This window comes from Neolamprologus multifasciatus, chromosome 9 (assembly GCF_963576455.1).
Source record: "Neolamprologus multifasciatus chromosome 9, fNeoMul1.2, whole genome shotgun sequence".
In the NCBI taxonomy this organism is placed as follows: domain Eukaryota; kingdom Metazoa; phylum Chordata; class Actinopteri; order Cichliformes; family Cichlidae; genus Neolamprologus; species Neolamprologus multifasciatus.
This window is the reverse complement of record NC_140447.1, coordinates 16,143,662-16,161,063: the sequence shown is the minus strand read 5'-3', so window position 1 is coordinate 16,161,063 and position 17,402 is coordinate 16,143,662. Positions and strand designations below refer to the sequence as shown.

Below are 17,402 nucleotides of genomic sequence, written 5' to 3'. Positions count from 1 at the left end.
AGAATGACATCAAATAGTTTATACAGTGTTAAACAGAAACCTCTTACTTAACACCCAGAAAATGGTCCGCAGGTCTGATTTGGTGTTGAGGATGTGCATAACTTTGCAAATCTAAGCCGCATTTCCAGGTTATTTTTAGAGAAAAGAGACTTTCTCCTAGCAACCCAAACTTGCCCATCCCAAGGTCTCATCTTGGAATAATTTTGCCAAGACATCAATTGGGAAGACTGCAGAATTGTCCTAACACTCAACTGAATGTTGCACATCCGAATATTGCCAAAACCTCTGCTTTTGTAGAGGTGCTCAAATTTGCTCGTGATCATTTAATCAAACGTGTCTGATTAGCAGCACCTGGCTGCTACTTACCCTCTTAAATCATAGGGAAGCAAGAAGGGTGTACTCAGCTTTTCACCTAACTACATACAGTAATCCGAAAAAAAAAATTTCACGTGAACGTGAAAATACAGTGTATAATAGCCTCATCAGCACATTGATTTGGAGGCCATGTCTTTCTGAAGAATGGCTCTTCTTCCTCACACTGAGACAAAACGCGTGAATGTTGTGTCTCCGACAGGTCACACCATGGGGGCAGGTGTCACGGTGAACAAATAAACAACATGCAGTATAAATAGAAAGGATTTGCTTTGGGTGTGTGTGTGCAAATGATTGTAAAATGTCATGACTTTTTCTCCAGACACCCCGCACACTCACCCGCATACAGCTCGCACACATACGCACACATAACAAGAAATTCATTCATATCCACAAGTTGTTTGAAGAGGAGGGTGAGAATGAAAATTCATGAAGAACAGATGGGTTCAGGGGAAGCAGGTTTGAACTGAGTCTGAAAATCTGCCACGCTGGACTTCTGCTCTACTTCTTATAATGATCAGTACAGTAGCGCATGTAATCGTCCTTTGTGTTTGCTGTTTTTAGAGATGGTAAATATACTAAAAATTGCATTGAACTTGTCCTGTGAACTGAATGTGCAAATATAAATAAACTTCTGTAATGTCTTAATTGCTCATTGTGCTCTCTCCCCTTCCAGCTCCATGCGATGCAGATGCCTTCTTCTGTCACAGTAACATGTGCATAAATAACACACTCGTGTGTAATGGCATGCAGAACTGTGTCTACCCCTGGGATGAGAACCAGTGTAAAGGTGAGATGTTACGTGTAGTTCTCTGACCTCTCATGTCACAGCTTTAGCAGATTTCCAACAGCTAGTCACAGCAACACACAAAGATAGGAGTGGATGTTTAATGTTTCAGCACCATGGAGAGTGACACACAGAGAAACCTGCCACTTCTTGCTATATGCCACCCCCTTCTTCCTTCTCCCTCTCCTCCCTCACCCAAATTTGAACCCATCGTCAAACTGATCCAAGCTGATGCCACTCCACTGTCCTTTGTAGTCCCGTACTTTGAGCTAATGCCCATTTTTTTCATTTCCTCTGTCGCTCAGTCCTTCACTCCTCTCAGAATTGTAATGCCACCAAATCCATACATTGATCCCAAACATCTTATTACTGGCTGTTCGTAATTTATAATGAGGAGGTGTGCTGATTGTAGTGTCCTTGATCTTATTCAGTAATTTAAGAAAGTGGAGTAAGAATTGACTAGGTCGGGGTTTTTTTTTCTTTTTATAATGCAGCATCCTTTTTATTCAATACATGTATTTTTTAGACTATTAAAGTGTTTTGCCTGGTTTGCAGGTAAGATGTGTTCTTGCTATATTATTTTGTATATATTTTCTCCCTCGGATCGAAAAGTTGCACAGAAAAGATGCTTGCGTATTCTGAATGTGCACTCTAACCCTCTGAAGCTTTAAGCAGAACCGCTGACAAATTTTATCAATTAGGTAAATCCTGCGTGACCCATTACTCACTCAGACTACCAGATACCTTTCCAGCCTACAGTCTGAGTTTGAAATTGTGCAGAAATCAGCAAGAAGAGGGCTTGTCTCTCAGACTCCTACTCTGCTCTGGTAGTGTGTTGGCCCCACATTTGTCCTCATTAGCAATAAAATGTCAAGTTTCATTTCTTTCTCCTTTACATGTCTGAATGTAACCATTTGCTGTCATTGAAGCTCAGTCCACTGCACTACAAGTTCATCAAGCATTTAAATGTCACAGACCGTCACCCTGATTGGCTCTCTGTACTGTGTGTGTGCGTGTCTTTATAGTAACCCGTGTAATAAATAGACTAAAGCTGTGATCCTGTAATAAAATATATGTCCATCTGTTTGATAATTCATGGAAGTCTGCACTTAATCTTAAGCTCTTTTAAAGGACATACCAGACCATTTTCTCATCCCATCACTAATTCCCATTTAGAAATTCTTCTGTTATGTATAATTGGTCCTTAAATTCAGACAAAAGCATGCTTCCAATTTCAGTGTAAGCGGCAGCTTTCATGTTGCTATCTAGCTAGGCAATTAAGGCAATAACCACTAAAAGGTTTCATTAATTGGTTGACGATGCAAATCTCTAACTGATGTAATGTTGTAAGATAGCTTAAGTTAAAATAAAAACTCAAGTCTAAAGTAAAGCATGGCAAAATCTCTTCATCAGACATTTTTGTTTTGTGGTTTAGAGATTTTTTTTTTCTTCTAGCGTCTACAAATTTGTGCTGACCTGGTTAATGGTTCAGTTTGGTTGGACTTGGATAGTTAGAAGTGGATACTGTAAGCAGAAAATCCTATAGAGCAGGACTGAGCTGTGTTAGTTCATACTGTTCCCCCACAAAATAACCAGTATGAAATCCTCAGAGTGATGCAAAATGTGCTGGTTATCAAGGCTTGTGCTGTGCTACAGTAAACAAGGCATGCTAACCAACTTGTATTATGCTTCATTCCCTTTCTCTTAGAAAGGCTTAAAAAGCATTCAGTTGTATTTGTCTTAAAATATATTTGCACTTTGTTTTAAAATGTTACCACAACCTTTGTATCCAGTGTCAATCACATGTCCCCAAAGTGTCAAGTTGACTTTTGAAGATTTCTGCTCTGTCTGCGTGACTTCTCCTACCAAGTCGTTTAACCTTTTTTTTTTTTTTTTTTTTTTTTCATCCACCTGTCAACAGTCAAGTGCAGCATTTGTTAGGATTGGCTTGCAAAGAAATGAAGTGTTTCAAGAATCAATATGGCTGTACGGGCCGTTCTAGTGGTTGAGCTGGCAGGATGAAATAAAAAGGAAACAGCCAATGTTTTATTTTCATTTTTTTCCCTTAAAGACCAAACAGATACAGTGGTGTGAAAACATGTTTGCCCCCTTCCTGATTTCCTATTTTTGTATGTTTGTCGCACTTAAATGGTTCAGATTATCAAACAAAGTTAAATATTAGACAAAGATTGCACAAGTAAACAAAATGCTGTTTCTAAATTAAGGTGTTTATTTTTAAAATCCCCAAAAGATAGCCCAAAAAGTAGGCCACACATCATGCCATGGTCCAAGAAGTTCAGGAACAAGTGAGAAACAAAGTAATTGCGATCTCACAGTCTGGAGAAGGTTATAAAGCCATTTCTAAAGTTGTGAGACTCCAGTGAAGACACAGAGCCATTATCCACAAATGCCAAAAACATGGACCAGTAATGAACCTTCCCAGGAGTGGCTGGCTGACCAGCACAGAAATGACTCGTCCAGGAGGTCACAAAAGACCTCAGAACAACATCCAAAGAACTGAGGGCTTTACTTGCCTCAGTTAAGGTCAATGTTCATGACTCTACTATAACAAAGAGACTCAGCAAAAATGGCCTGCATGGCAGAGTTCCAAGACGAAAACCACCGCTGAGCAAAAGAAACTTTAAGGCTCACCTCAGTTTTGCCAGAAAATATCTTGACGATCCCCAAGACTTATGGGAAAATACTTTGTGGACTGACAAGGCAAAAGTTGAACTTTCTGGAAGGTGTGTGTTCCATTACATCTGGTGTAAAAGTAAGACAGCATTTCAGGAAAGCAACATCATACCAACAGTAAAATATGGTGGTGGTAGTGTGATGGCCTGGAGCGGTTTTGCTGCATGGAAGACTTCCGTCTCCTAAAGCATCCAGAAGGAGAATGTCCGGCCATCCGTTTGTGAACTCAAGCTGAAGCGCACTTGGGTTTGCAGCAGAGCAATTATCCAAAACACACCAGCAAGTCCACCTCTAAATGGCTTAAGAAAAACAAAATGAAGACTTTGGAGTGGCCTAGTCAAAGTCCTGACCTGTCCAGTCCTGTCTGATTGAGATGCTGTGGCATGACCTTAAAATAGCGGTTCATTCTCGAAAACCCTCCAATGTGGCTGAATAATAACAATTCTGCAAAGATGAGTGGGCAAGAATTCCTCCACAGCGTTGTAAAAGACTCGACAGTTATCGCAAACACTTGACTGCAGTTGTTACTGCTATGGGTGGCACAACCAGTTATTAGGTTTTGTCACAGATTATTAGGCAGAGGACTCACTCGCAGGACTCTGAAGTTTAGAGAAAAGGTGAGGGTTTATTTACAGTGTGGCACCAAGTGAGAATATCTACATATATACAGTGAGACAGATAACACGGGGCTTCAGGGGGTGGAGGGGGGCCCGAGGGGAAGGTCCAAGGCGGGGTACATACGCACCTCTTCAACTTAATCCACAGCTCACTTTGAATGTCCACTCCAAAACGCTCACTCACACACATCCACAGAAATCCAGACGGCAGGGAATCTAGAAGGCGCTAGGTAATGTGACGATCCAGCGAGGAAGCAGCCTCTCTTGCCAACTTAAGTAGTCTGCCAGGATCAGTGTGAATGAGCCACAGGTGTGTGTTCAAGGCGGGTTCAGAGGCGGGGAATCAAGGTCCAGTTCCGCCCTGGTGGGAGAGGCGAAGACAAAAAACACACACCACGACCTCTCCAGATCTTGAGAACCATGACAGTTTTTCTCTTTTTCACACAGGGCTATGTAGGTTTGTACTTTTTCCCCCATTATATTAAACACCTTCATTTAGAAACTGCATTTGTGTTTACTTTTGTTGTCTTTTTCTAAAATTTTTTGATGATCTGAAACATTTAAGTGTGACAAACATACAAAAAACAGGAAATCAGGAAGGGGGAAAAGACACCTTTTTACAGCACTGTATGTATGTAAATATGTGGCCTACAAAAGACATGTGGCCAAATGTGTGAAGTGGTTAAATGTTTGAATCACAGCAGGTCTTGGCGGTTGTTTTAACTTATAATCATTGCTGACCACTTCTGGTCTAATTGCCCGAGATACATTTTAAAAGTAAGTTAAATCAGGCTCTTAGTGTTAACACTGTACAATTACTGTTTCCTGGAGGGGTTTATCCTAGTAAATCCCTCAGGATTATATTGCATTCACATAAAAAACACTTTACCTCTTTTGTTTTGCTGTTCTTCTCCCACACTACAGAAAAGAGGAAAGCCAACATCCTGGACAACCTGAACAACACTAATGGGACCATAATTGGCGTCACCTGTTGCATTGTCTTCATTCTCCTCATCATCTCTGTTATTGTCCAGATCAAGCAGCCACGCAAAAAGTATATCTTGCGACGTGAGGACTTTGACCCCACCATGTTCCAGGAGGTCTTTGAGCCACCTCACTATGAGCTGTGTACGTTACGGAGCGCCACCACACCCACAGCGGCCTCAGCGGACTTAGTCGACCTGGCTGAAGACTTTGAGAACTACCACACCCTTCGCCGTGCCTCTTCCCGCTGCGTTCACGATCACCACTGTGGCTCCTCCTCCAACCCCGGCTCCGCGCACATATCCCAGCTGTCACTCAGTGGACGAGAGAGCCGGGGCAACTTGAGCGCTCGTGATGCTGCGGCTGCCACTCTGCTCACAGACCTTCCGCAGCCTTCCATGGCAGTGCGGCCGTTGTTGCCGGCCACGGGAAATCGCAGGAGCATCTTGGTCATGAAGCACAGCTACTCACAAGAGGCAGCAGACAATGGATGTGACCTGGACGATGACCTGGAAGAAGTTCCCACCACCAGCCACCGGCTTTCACGCCACGAAAAGGCAGTACAGCGGTCAGTATCCATAGATTTCTGATCAGGGAAGAGCAACAACCCCAGAGTTAACTATGGGGATGTTTTGAGATATATGTGGGATATTTACATTTATTTTTGCATTCCTTTCATTTTAGCTTCCTATTTTCTTTTATTATTTTGATATTACAATAACCTTTATTTTTGCATTGATCCTTGTTATTTCCCCTTTTTCCTACATTAAAAACATTTTCTCAAAGGGCTGCAATACAAAGGACAAATATGTCTTTGTCCTGTCTTGCATGTTAATCCTTGAAAATGTAAAAAAAACAGACAAAAAAACCCTCTGCCAGCTAGCTTTTTGTGAATGTTGATTCATAGCTTTCCTACTCTAAACTCTACTGTGCTTTGAGGTTTGTCAGAGATCTTTAAGAAAACACAGACCTCAATTTAGCAGATGATAACTCTGTAATCGTCTGGTTTGACAGTTTTCCACAAGGGCTTGAATCGGTGCCTCACAGAGATATTTAATTCACTGACATCTATTCAAATGAATGCAGTTTGCTATAAAATACGCATTTGTATTTCTAACTGTAATAACTGAAAAAAAAACATAACTTGTAATCTCTATCCAGTAGCACATTATTTTGGCATGAGCAAGATTTTCTATAGAAAAAAGATTTTACTCTGTACTTGTACCGTGACTGCTTGAAAAGCAACTGTATATGTTTACAAAATCACTATGTGAATCACAGTACATTTGTTTTTGGTTTTTTTGGAGGAAAAACTTTAAAAATGCAAGGTTTTCCTGCATGCACTTTCTATGTGCTCTGTGCAGAGTGCTTCCAACTGAATTAATTTTCTACCAAGTCTGCATGCATGGCTCTCAGACGCCATCAAAGCACTAATGATGTTTATTGCTGTTTTGTAGCACATTATGCATTTTGATCTCTCTATGCAAAAGGAGTTTGATATTAAATGAAAGAGCCATGATATTTCAGGTTCTGCCTCATTGGCTCTTTGAGCAAACATGAATCAGAGTACAACACCACTAGGGTCTAAGAGACAATCTCAAGGTAAGCACCCTTATCCAACAATCAACATCTTTATATGTTGTTGTGTATCCATCGTTTGCCCAGTTAATATATACTTTTATGTATTTTATTTTTCTGTGATTTTTTTTGTTTGTTTGTTTGTTTGTTTTGCGCAGGTTTATATTTTATTTTATTTTTTTATGTTTATGTTTTAATTGTTCATTTTCACCAAGATGGTTTTCTTGCTTGCAGCCATCTTGGCCGTGTTGAGTTTGTTTGAAGTCTTTGTGATGCTCAAGTTTACTGTATGTCCTCTTCCCCTTGAAGGCATACATTATGTCACTCAGTGGATATTCATTAGCATGGACTTCTCCAATTTCATCTTTAGTTGGTGCTGGTATCAGTTAATATGTCTAACCCCTTCCCAGCTCTCCTTAGTTAGCCTACAGAAAATCATACTTCACTTAAGTTCACATAAAGGCCCAAAAGGGAAAAGCACACACTCAAATGTTTTTATTACAACATCACATTACATGCTTTAAAGGAGACACATTGAGATGATGTAAATATCCTGTTAGTCTTTACTTATCACACACTCATAAAGAATTCCTCTGTAGATTTGCATGATCAGTGGTAGTGTTTGATTTTGTGTTTGGTTAATTGCGAAGCGTAGTGTTTATAGCTGTGTGTAACATTTGATGTGCGTATGCTCCTTAAATGTGCTTTCATGAAGTTGCAAAAAGCAGCATATGAAATAACGATAGCAACGTATCTGATTCATATTTGAATTTAATTGACAATTAAAGTTTCATTTGGTTTAAATGTGACTCAGCGATATATAAGATCATGCTTGCAGCTTCATGCCTGCATAACGTGGAGTAGCCACATAAAATGCTACCCACTGTTTTGTCTTCTACTGTGAAAAAAATGTGCTGTCCTGATATACATATATATATGTGTGTGTGTGTGTGTGTGTGTGTGTCTGCTTATGTTCTGCATTATGTTGCATTGTCTCCATCATGTAGACTTCTTGAGAATAGTGCAATCCTGGATCAGTACGAACGGGCGTCACTGACATATGAAAAAACGGAGCGGAGATTTACACCAGCATGATGCTGCTGCTGCTGCTGCTGATGATGATGATGATGATGATGATGATGATGATGATGAAGGGACAATTTGATGAAACAAACTAAATGTGCAAAGATGAACACGAAGACTAGATGAAACTGCTCCAGATGCAAAGTTTTGAAAATCGTCTCTTTGCTCTACGTTCGGTAGCCAGTGCAGATGTCTCACTGCAGAAGCTTTGGACCTTTACAACAAATATCATTCCTGAACTTTAGATTTGGGACATTTAGAAACATATGTGTCATCATAGATTCTCAAGTGATCAGGAAATTTCACGTTTATTTTAAGCATGTATTTTTTTTGTAGCATACATGAGTTTGATAGCCAATTATAGGTGCTTGCGGTTTGTCAAATCTAGAAAGATTTACATTAGTCAAAATTGGAATTAAACTAATTACTAACCTAATTGAATTTAATTCTATTGGACAACTGTTTATTTGGGTAACAGCTCAAAGTCCAGTTTTATGACTCCTGCATGCTTCTTCTATACCCATTAAAGCATTAACATACTAACAATTGAGTATGAAAATAACGCATCTACTAACAATACTTAAGTCATACAGGAATAAGATGTGGGTTAAAAAATAGATTAATTACACTGCATGTTATTGTGTGGCTGAATCATTACAAAGCAGAGCTCCAATTTCCAACATAATAAGTTCAACTTTTTAAATGTGCTAACTTTCCAATAAGCATTTTTCTTTAATTTTTTTTTTTTATTTTTGGCAAATTTGATTCCTTCAAATCTGTTTAACTCCTAATTCTCTTACTTACTGTAGAAGCTTCATATCTTTGTATTAAAACAGGATTTTATACTGAGACAAATTGAAAAAGTGAATGTTTTTACAGTTACTCGAGTTATCTTTCAGGGCTGATTTTACTGATGCTTTATAAAATAAATAACACTGAAGCTTCACCTTTCCTTTCCCTTTGTTTTATTGCCCTTTGGTCAGTAGTTCCTCTGTCCATTAAGCGTGTCCTCAATCTGTCAGCACACCTCGTTCTCCTCTCACAACCAATTAAATGTTGCTCCTTTTTTTTCTGCCTGACTTGCTTCTGAGGAAGCGCAGACTCAAACCGGAAGGATTTATTTCACCAAGCAGTACACTTCTTTTCAATCTCTGAGAGTTTAAATAATTCTGGGTAATCAAGGTATCTGACAGGCAAGTTAATTGACTTTTTGTGATGCGTTTATCCAACTCAATCAGAAGTGAAGGATTAGCCTTGCACTCGGATAACACTTGCTACTGGCAGGCTGGTTAATATAAGACGACGTGCACTATGTGGAGAGTAAAATAAGTGGATCTGAGCACAGTGACACATGCAACACATTTCTTACTCACTGTCATTGTGTCCTTACCTGTATTTGTGGGAATTTGAATTTACCATCTATGTGTTCATTATTTTTCTGTGTTTAGTGTCATTACTTACATTCATACTCTCCACCATTTTTTTTTCCTTCCGCATACACACAGCCATGCACATAAATATTCCTGCAAATACTGAATAAAATGCTTTTCTTTTCTGTACACACATTTGCACTGCCTGGTCTGTGTGTTGTCTCTCTGCTTCACACGTCTGTCAACAGACATGTTCAGCACAGGTACCATATCCATTCTCTCTCTGTTTTTTGTCTTCTTTACTCTTTCTTTCTCTGAAAACGGACACACACACAAACACACACAGTCTCAAACTCATCCGCCAGTTTATAGATGGAGGCGGACACGCCGCTAATTAAGTAAGTCTGAATCAATTCGATCAAGCAGCAGCAGGAAGCAGATGAGAAAAGCGAAGGGCCCAGAGCGGACTTAAAGTAATAGTGTTTTCATTTCTCTGCAGATACATCAGACAGATGCATCATTCCTCTGCATCTTGCCAAGCTTGACAGCATTTGGAGCTAAGGTTTCTCTCCCATGTGCATCTTGAGTGAACTGTTGTTAAAGAGCAACTTTACCAATGTAGAGTGATGTTATGAGAAAATTCCTTAAATCAAAAAAAAAGAAAAAAAGAAAAAGGTTTGTGATGTATGAATCAAGTTTTTTTCTTCTTTGCTTTGGACTAGAGGTGCATTTGCTCCCCGCCGGGCTTGGATTGAGCCGCTGATAACTTCAGATATGAGACTGAAAGGTTTTTTTTGTTTGTTTGTTTTTTAAATTTAGAGTACCTTTAATGTAAAGTGATTCATGGAGGCAAAGAAAAAATGCAGAATCAGGTTTTTACATCATTTTAATGTAACCATGAAAATATAAAATTGCATATTTCAGCTGCTGATTTCACATATTTTCCTATTTTGGTGCCGTGTCTTTACAGTAGATAATCAGGTTGTTTGGTGGGGGGATGTGGTGAAGTGAAGAAGTGACTAATGTTAAACTGCATATATGGGTGCATACATGATTGTCCCTGCCTTTCATCTAACATCCATTTCATCTCATTTTTACTGATACTTTTACCGATTTGTTTTTCAGTCTCCTGGTCAAAATTCATAGCATTGTGGTATTTTGTTTTTGTTTTGTTTTTTTAATTCATGTGCATTTTTAACTGAAGACACATTAAGAAAATGCTGGACTGAATGTTTTCAATAAACTCATGTTTACTGATTTTTTTTGTGATGACTTATTTAATAAATGAGTACAAACTGAATTAAGTATTGTGTTTAGCATCATGTCATTATACATTTTTTATACATTCTTATGATATTGATATTGGTATCCGATCAGATGTAGGGATGTTGTTTTTGTGTCTCCAGATGGTTGTTTATTGCACTGGATTTATGCTTGGGGTTGTTGTCAGGCTTAATGTTTGACTGATCACACACCTATATGATGATATTGCACAGTGTGGCAACCTGAGCCTTTAAAGTGCCCAATTAGACAACATGCAGAAACTGCAACGAAGTTCAACTACATCTTCAAACATTTTGAAGGACACACGCTACAATTTTATATGTTGACACATTTGGACAGTTTAAGAACAGGTATAGGTTAGAAGATGAAATAAGCACATACAATGCTATACTCAATGAATAGTGTAATGGTGTAACTGTCTGAGAGTAGCAGATGCACCAAGGCCACTAAGAGCCATTACGAATTTCAGTACTAAACTTTGGGACAAAAGTTTAAACCCTCAAAGATTAACAGTGTCATTTGTACCATCGCCTATCAACCTTTTTAATTTGTATGGATGAAATTTAAGTTATATTTAGTTGTTTTTGTATTTATTGTTTGTTTAATGCTTTTTTGTGTTTTATTTTTAATCAAACAAGCTGCACCACAAGTTTTCTCACTTCGGACAATAAAAGTAGGGGAAAAATCTATGACTACAAAGCTACAATCAGTGATCTGTTCGTAGTATAAGTAATAATTGTTAGTAGTTAGCATGTAGTGTTTAAATGGGAGGCTGTAGTTCAGGAAGTAGAGGGCGCTGTCTGCGATACACACCCAGGGCCCCCCTCTCATCCTATGGCACTTATGGTATGCACTAACCTTTATATATAAGCTGCATAGGATATATATATATAGTGAAACAGTGTTTGGTGAAGCAGTGTTTGGGTCATTACTCAAAAAAAAAGTAATGTATTACACTTTATTTGTCACTTTTCATAAAAGTGATGGAGTACATTAATTAAATACTTGCCAGAGAAAGTAATTTGTTACACTACTTATTACATTACTTTCTCAGTACTCTGTGAAATGACCTGAAAAGCATGGTCACATAATTACCAGTTAATGATATAAATGTAATGCTACAGTCCCACACACCAACTCCAATCCCTATCCTAATCTTTTTTTTAGTTTTTAGGTGTAAACAAAGCCAAAAATACAAAAAAAAGATGAAAACCAGCACAGAGAGACTTCAAAGGGATCTTCCCTGTAATTGTACTGTAAAACATGAACAGGAAGAAACTGACGCTACTAGGCAGAATGCACATCACTACTTTGTTACCTGTAGAAGTTTAGGGTCTGGGTGCTGGGCCGGGTTTAGCAAACACTCAGTTTCAAAATCCTTCTGGGTTCTTGGGTTCTGGTCTTTGTGTTACCATGTTGTCTGTTCAGATGTTCAGTTGTATTAGCAGTATATTGCTCTTGTTTCTATCTTGGATGCAGTTTGCACTTTACCATCACACACTTGTCCTTTTGAAAATGAAAGTAATGTCCACATCTCCACTCCTCAAAATCTGTATTGCTATATTGCTCCACAACTTTGTCCTCCCACATGAACTGAAATCGCCTGATTGTAGTCAGAGTGTGGCGAAAGATAAAAGCATGTTTGATTGATGTTAATTTTTTCTTTCTATCTGCCCGATGTGAACTGAAGAACCTTTTTTAACATAAGTAACGACACAATTAGTGCTGATTAAGCATTGACAGTATTGAGATGCTATTTTTATTCTGTACATTTTTCGCTTATTATCTCCTTCAACAGCGCTCAATTTAGAAAAACACCATTCGATTTTTCTTCTTTTAGACATGTGTGGTTCTATTTCTGTCATTTCTAACTTTTAGATTTTTTTAAAGATTCAACTTTATTCAACAAAAATGTATAATGTATTTCAATTGGCAGACTCTTCAAATTCTCATTCAATGTACTCCTCTTTCAACTCTAACTGCTTCCACATATGTGCACCTAAAGACACCATTCAAACTTTAAAATGAAGCCAAGGCATTGAACTATTCAGCTTTTAATTATCTTTTCAATATCTTTTATAGTTTTTCTTCACTTCCAGTTTAAGATCCAAGCTTTCTTCACCAGTTTCAAATTTTTTAATGGGTGTCTTTGTTTCAGTGAGTAGACCAACTGCCACATTGGCAGAAACCTATGGCATTACTTTTGTGCCTCAATTCTGAGCGCACGTTTAAAAAAAAATTGCAAGCGCAAATGTTGAATTTCGAGGAGAACATTTTTTTGAGTGAAGAAACGTTTAATTTGAGCTAACAAAATTCATTTCTGCGTGCAAGAAATGTATTTCAGTATTTGCTATTATCCATATACACACACACAATAATACCCCCTCTTGCTCAGTTGTTGGCATTTGCTCTTGCTCTTTCCGGAAACACGGTCCAGAATGTAGCTAAATCCAGTGGAGTGGTTTGGTTTAAACTAGATTAAAACCAACAACGGTCTTAAAATATATATATATATATATATATATATATATATATATATATATATATATATATATATATACAGTATATTTTAAAATAAAATTATTAAAAATACTAACCAAAAATGGACTGAGCTACCTTCTGGACCGTGTTTCCAGAATGCAGTAGCTAGCGAGCTGATTGGAGACTGTAACAGCCAACCAGAATTTTTGCATCCAAGTCTGTGATTGGTTCTGTGGCACACTTATAACGGTATACAGAGAGTTGAGCGTGCACGGAGCAGAGATGCTGTGAGCGCGAACGACACACTGAGAGCAGATGTCTGTCAGCACACAGAGCAGAGATCTGAGCAAGAGCAAATGCCAACAACTGAACGAGATGAGTCAATGTCCCTCACATGGATCCTGGAATGGCTAGAACTGTACAAGATCAACAGGACCGAAAGAACCTTCATCACAAAATCAGTGGGGGGTGTGGGGAACAACACTAGAGGCTAATTTAAAGCCAGGAGAACAGTCGCCATCAACTGCAGGATCTACCGAGGAGATGTTCTGTTCCAACTGCTGTTTTTCATTGGCCTCAGCCCACTCAGTAACATCACTAACAAGACAGGCTACACACACGAGCCAACTTTTAGGAAAAAGATTTTAAATGTTCAGTGTATGCAACGAAGACCAAACCCAAACCCTGATCGAATAGAAGACACTTTACTGGACATTGTAAGACCAAAGACAAGAAGAATGCAACATATGCAGCAAAACCTTGATCCCCAGGAAGGGACCTCATTGGCCGCTGTCCGCCCTAACTCAAGAGCAATGCAGCAAACCCAAACCTAAGAGGGAAAAACCGGGCACCAAATGAGGTGATTCCATCTGACGCTGCCAAACCAAAGGGTGAAAATAAGAAGAATGCAGAAAAATGCAAACCCAAACCCCAGAGCCAGAAGCCCTAGACCCAATCAAGGGCCGTGGCCACATAAGTCCAATGCCCACTTTAAACCCAATAATGGGCCTGGGCAACATTGGCGCAATCCACAGTTTTTACCGAATCAAGGGCCTCTGCAACATCAGCCTAATCATGACCTTAGAACCAATGATGGGCCATCTCAACCACAGCCTAATCCTCACTTAATACCAAATAATGGCAGACGTCCATATAATGAGACTGATGAACTGGGTGCGCTGAGATTCCACCTGCAGGAGGCTCAGCACATGTGCAAAACCAATCTTTACAAAATGACAGCTGCAAACCACAAACCTAAAACACAGAATGATTGGCTTCGCCTGCAGCTAAAGTGCTGCAGAGAAAGTGCTGAAAAAAACATTCTTGAGCTCCAACAACAACTGGAACGGGCTTGCAGAAACAGACCCGAGGAGAACTTCACCCCTGCGGTGAATGCAGCTCCTGTTAAAGACGACAACACAGCTGTGACAGCTGCAGAGCTGAGTGTGGACGCTTCAACACAAATTACAGAAGTTCCACACACAGACTCTACAGACATGAAAACCATTCGAGAAGCTGAGTTGGAGGTCCAATGTAAAAAACAGTAGGAGGAGATCGAACAACTCCGTGAGCAAATCCTCAAAACTCAGAAAACTCTAGAAGAGGAAGTTGCAAAGCGCAAAGAACAGGAACAAAGAGACAGCTGTGAGTTCGCCAAACTCAAAGCCAAACTCTGCTCCAGTGAGACTCTTTGTGAGAAAAATGATTTGGAGGTGCAAAACTTAAAAGAAGAGCTGGAAAAAACCAAAGCTTCCTACCTCAAAATCGTAGAGAAGCAAAACCAGGAGAACACAACAATGCAAAACCAACTCAGGTAAACAGAAGAAGAAAAGATCATCAGGAGTCTTTGCAGTCTCTGCAAGAGACAAGAAAAAAGAGGAAGAAACCGAGTCCAACATTGCCAATCAAGATCATTCTGCTGCCCAAAAAGAGACAACACATCAGTCAAGTTCAGAAAAAGAGGCCAGCGTTAACAATCCAGAAAATTCTCCAGCCCAAGCCAAGACACTCCAGGACAAAAACTGTCAAATACCGTCCAAATTGCGTAAATTGTGTAATGTGAAATGCAGAAATAAAAAAACTCTGAACTCAATGGTTTCTGTTGTACAGATGAGCTGTTTTTAAAGTCTGATTAAATTAAATTAAAGTCAGATTTATTTTTATTTTATTTATTTATTATTTATTTAATGCAGAATTCTAGAACGGTCACCGTGGAAATACTTGATGCAAGTTTAATGTTATAAAATTAAAAGAAAACACTTTATCTACATTACACTAAACTTTATTATCATATAAGTAGATAAGTGAAGGCTACAGGCATCCTTAAGTCACTCCTGTGAAAAGATGCAACATGGTAAATCAGAAAAGACAGAAAGTCATTCTGCAGCAACAATAATAATAGCACCCTAAATAATGAGGTTATTAATTACTAGGATACCTACTGTTGTAGTCAAATTGTTAAATGTTGTCATTGTGTTACTTAAATTTGTAAGTCTTAGTTCAAACTATAGGATCAAAGACATTCATTTGTCTCTTACCACCTCTCCAGCCACTCTGTTGGTGGGGGAGGCTGAGGTGTTTTATTATAGGCACATCCTATCTGGAAGTTCTGTTTCTTGTGTGGTAAGCTTCCTGCTTTTATTACCCTTTTGGTGAGCAGGAGGTCACACAAACGCACCCCGAAACACATTCTCACACTCACATACCTATACACACACACAAACACATTCTCACACATACATGCATACACACACACACACACATTCTCGCACATGCATACACGTACACACACGTGCTTACGCGTGCACACACATACACACACAGAGCCTTGTCTTTTGTAACCATAGGGGGGTTTTACAATGGGAGGTGCTTGTGTGTACTGTAACTGCTGTGTAAACTGTGTGTCTTGGAAATAAAAGGCTGCGAGGAAGCCTGCTTAGATGAAGTTGGTTAGAAGACAGGTGAGGAGCGTTCAGCTCCAAGAGCTTGGGTTCCGACCAGCCTTCCCTTGCTAGCAACCAAAAGCTGTTCGTCTTGTTTCTGTCGTTAATGAGAATAAGTTTCTAAACTAGCGGGGCCTGTGGAAACGCAGACCCAACACCTACTGCCATGTTTTCTTAGTAATATATCTCTCGTGTTTTCTTAGTAATGTATCTCACATTACTGATGTTTAGAGAGGCCTTGTTATGTTTCATAGGAGTTCAGGAGTGAGTGATGAAAGTGATGCTACACCACCACTCTGTCTCTGGACTGGTCGGTTGCTGCTCTATGAGCTCAGCAGGAGAAGTTGAAGCCACAGCGGTTCCATGGTGGGTAGGAAGATCATACTTCAGGTTCAATATTATAGTTACGTTCTTGATGGTCTGAACCTCAGACAGGAACTGGTCAGGACAACTGACTCAGTTTTTTCAAGTTCTGTTACAGAAAGAGAACTAAGACAGCAACACCTACACCTCTACCTGACCACACAATGTTAATGATTTGTCTTCTCAGTGTTACTATAATATTTTCGGTTGCTAAATACAGCTAAAAGCAGAAAATTCATTGTTGAAAAATCAATACAACCCTACTTACGAAATTAATTCATTCCGAGGGTCTTTCGTAAGTTGAAATTTTTCGTAAGTCTAAGCACCCATCGCGCCTTTTGAGTGAACGATAGGCTATAGGCTAATTGCTAAATGCAACAACAATCGTTCAAGTGGAACAGCGAAGCGCAAGTACGAAAGCCAAGGGGTTGTCACATGATTCGGAAGGCATTGTGGGCTCAGCCAATCAGAGCCAGCGGATTTTGTTACACGGTCATTTTGCCATACCACAGGCAGAAATATTGCCGTTAAGTGCCTTCCTAACTTGAATTTTTCGTTAAATGGGGTATTCGTAAGTCGGGGTTTGACTGTACTAAAGTTCTAAATTTTTACAAGTTACCCCAAACAGTCTACAAAGGTTTTTTTCTGTCCACCAAAGTAAATATGATTCAAGAGATTTTTGTAACTTCACTTGTCCAAAAAGCAAATAAGTGTGTTGTAGAGCTCTGTCCATGCGCTTGCATATGAAGTATTACTCAATATAGTTCCTTGAATTTCCCCCCCCCCGCCCAAAGATTAACTTTGACCTTGGAGGGCTTACAATGAAGGTCCCCCAATGAAGGTCTAA

The 17,402-nt window shown here is 39.3% G+C and overlaps 1 protein-coding gene across 1 annotated transcript in view; it reads left to right on the top strand.

Annotated features, from left to right (window-relative positions):
• Positions 1-11,674, top strand: part of neto1l (neuropilin (NRP) and tolloid (TLL)-like 1, like) — a 71,078-nt gene extending 59,404 nt beyond the window's left edge. The window contains 4 exon segments of the mRNA XM_085172740.1: positions 1,049-1,162; positions 5,395-6,022; positions 6,982-7,056; positions 8,040-11,674. Coding sequence (XP_085028866.1) covers positions 1,049-1,162; positions 5,395-6,022; positions 6,982-7,042 — 803 coding nt within the window. The 3' untranslated portion in view covers positions 7,043-7,056; positions 8,040-11,674.
• Positions 11,675-17,402: the final 5,728 nt, after the last annotated feature.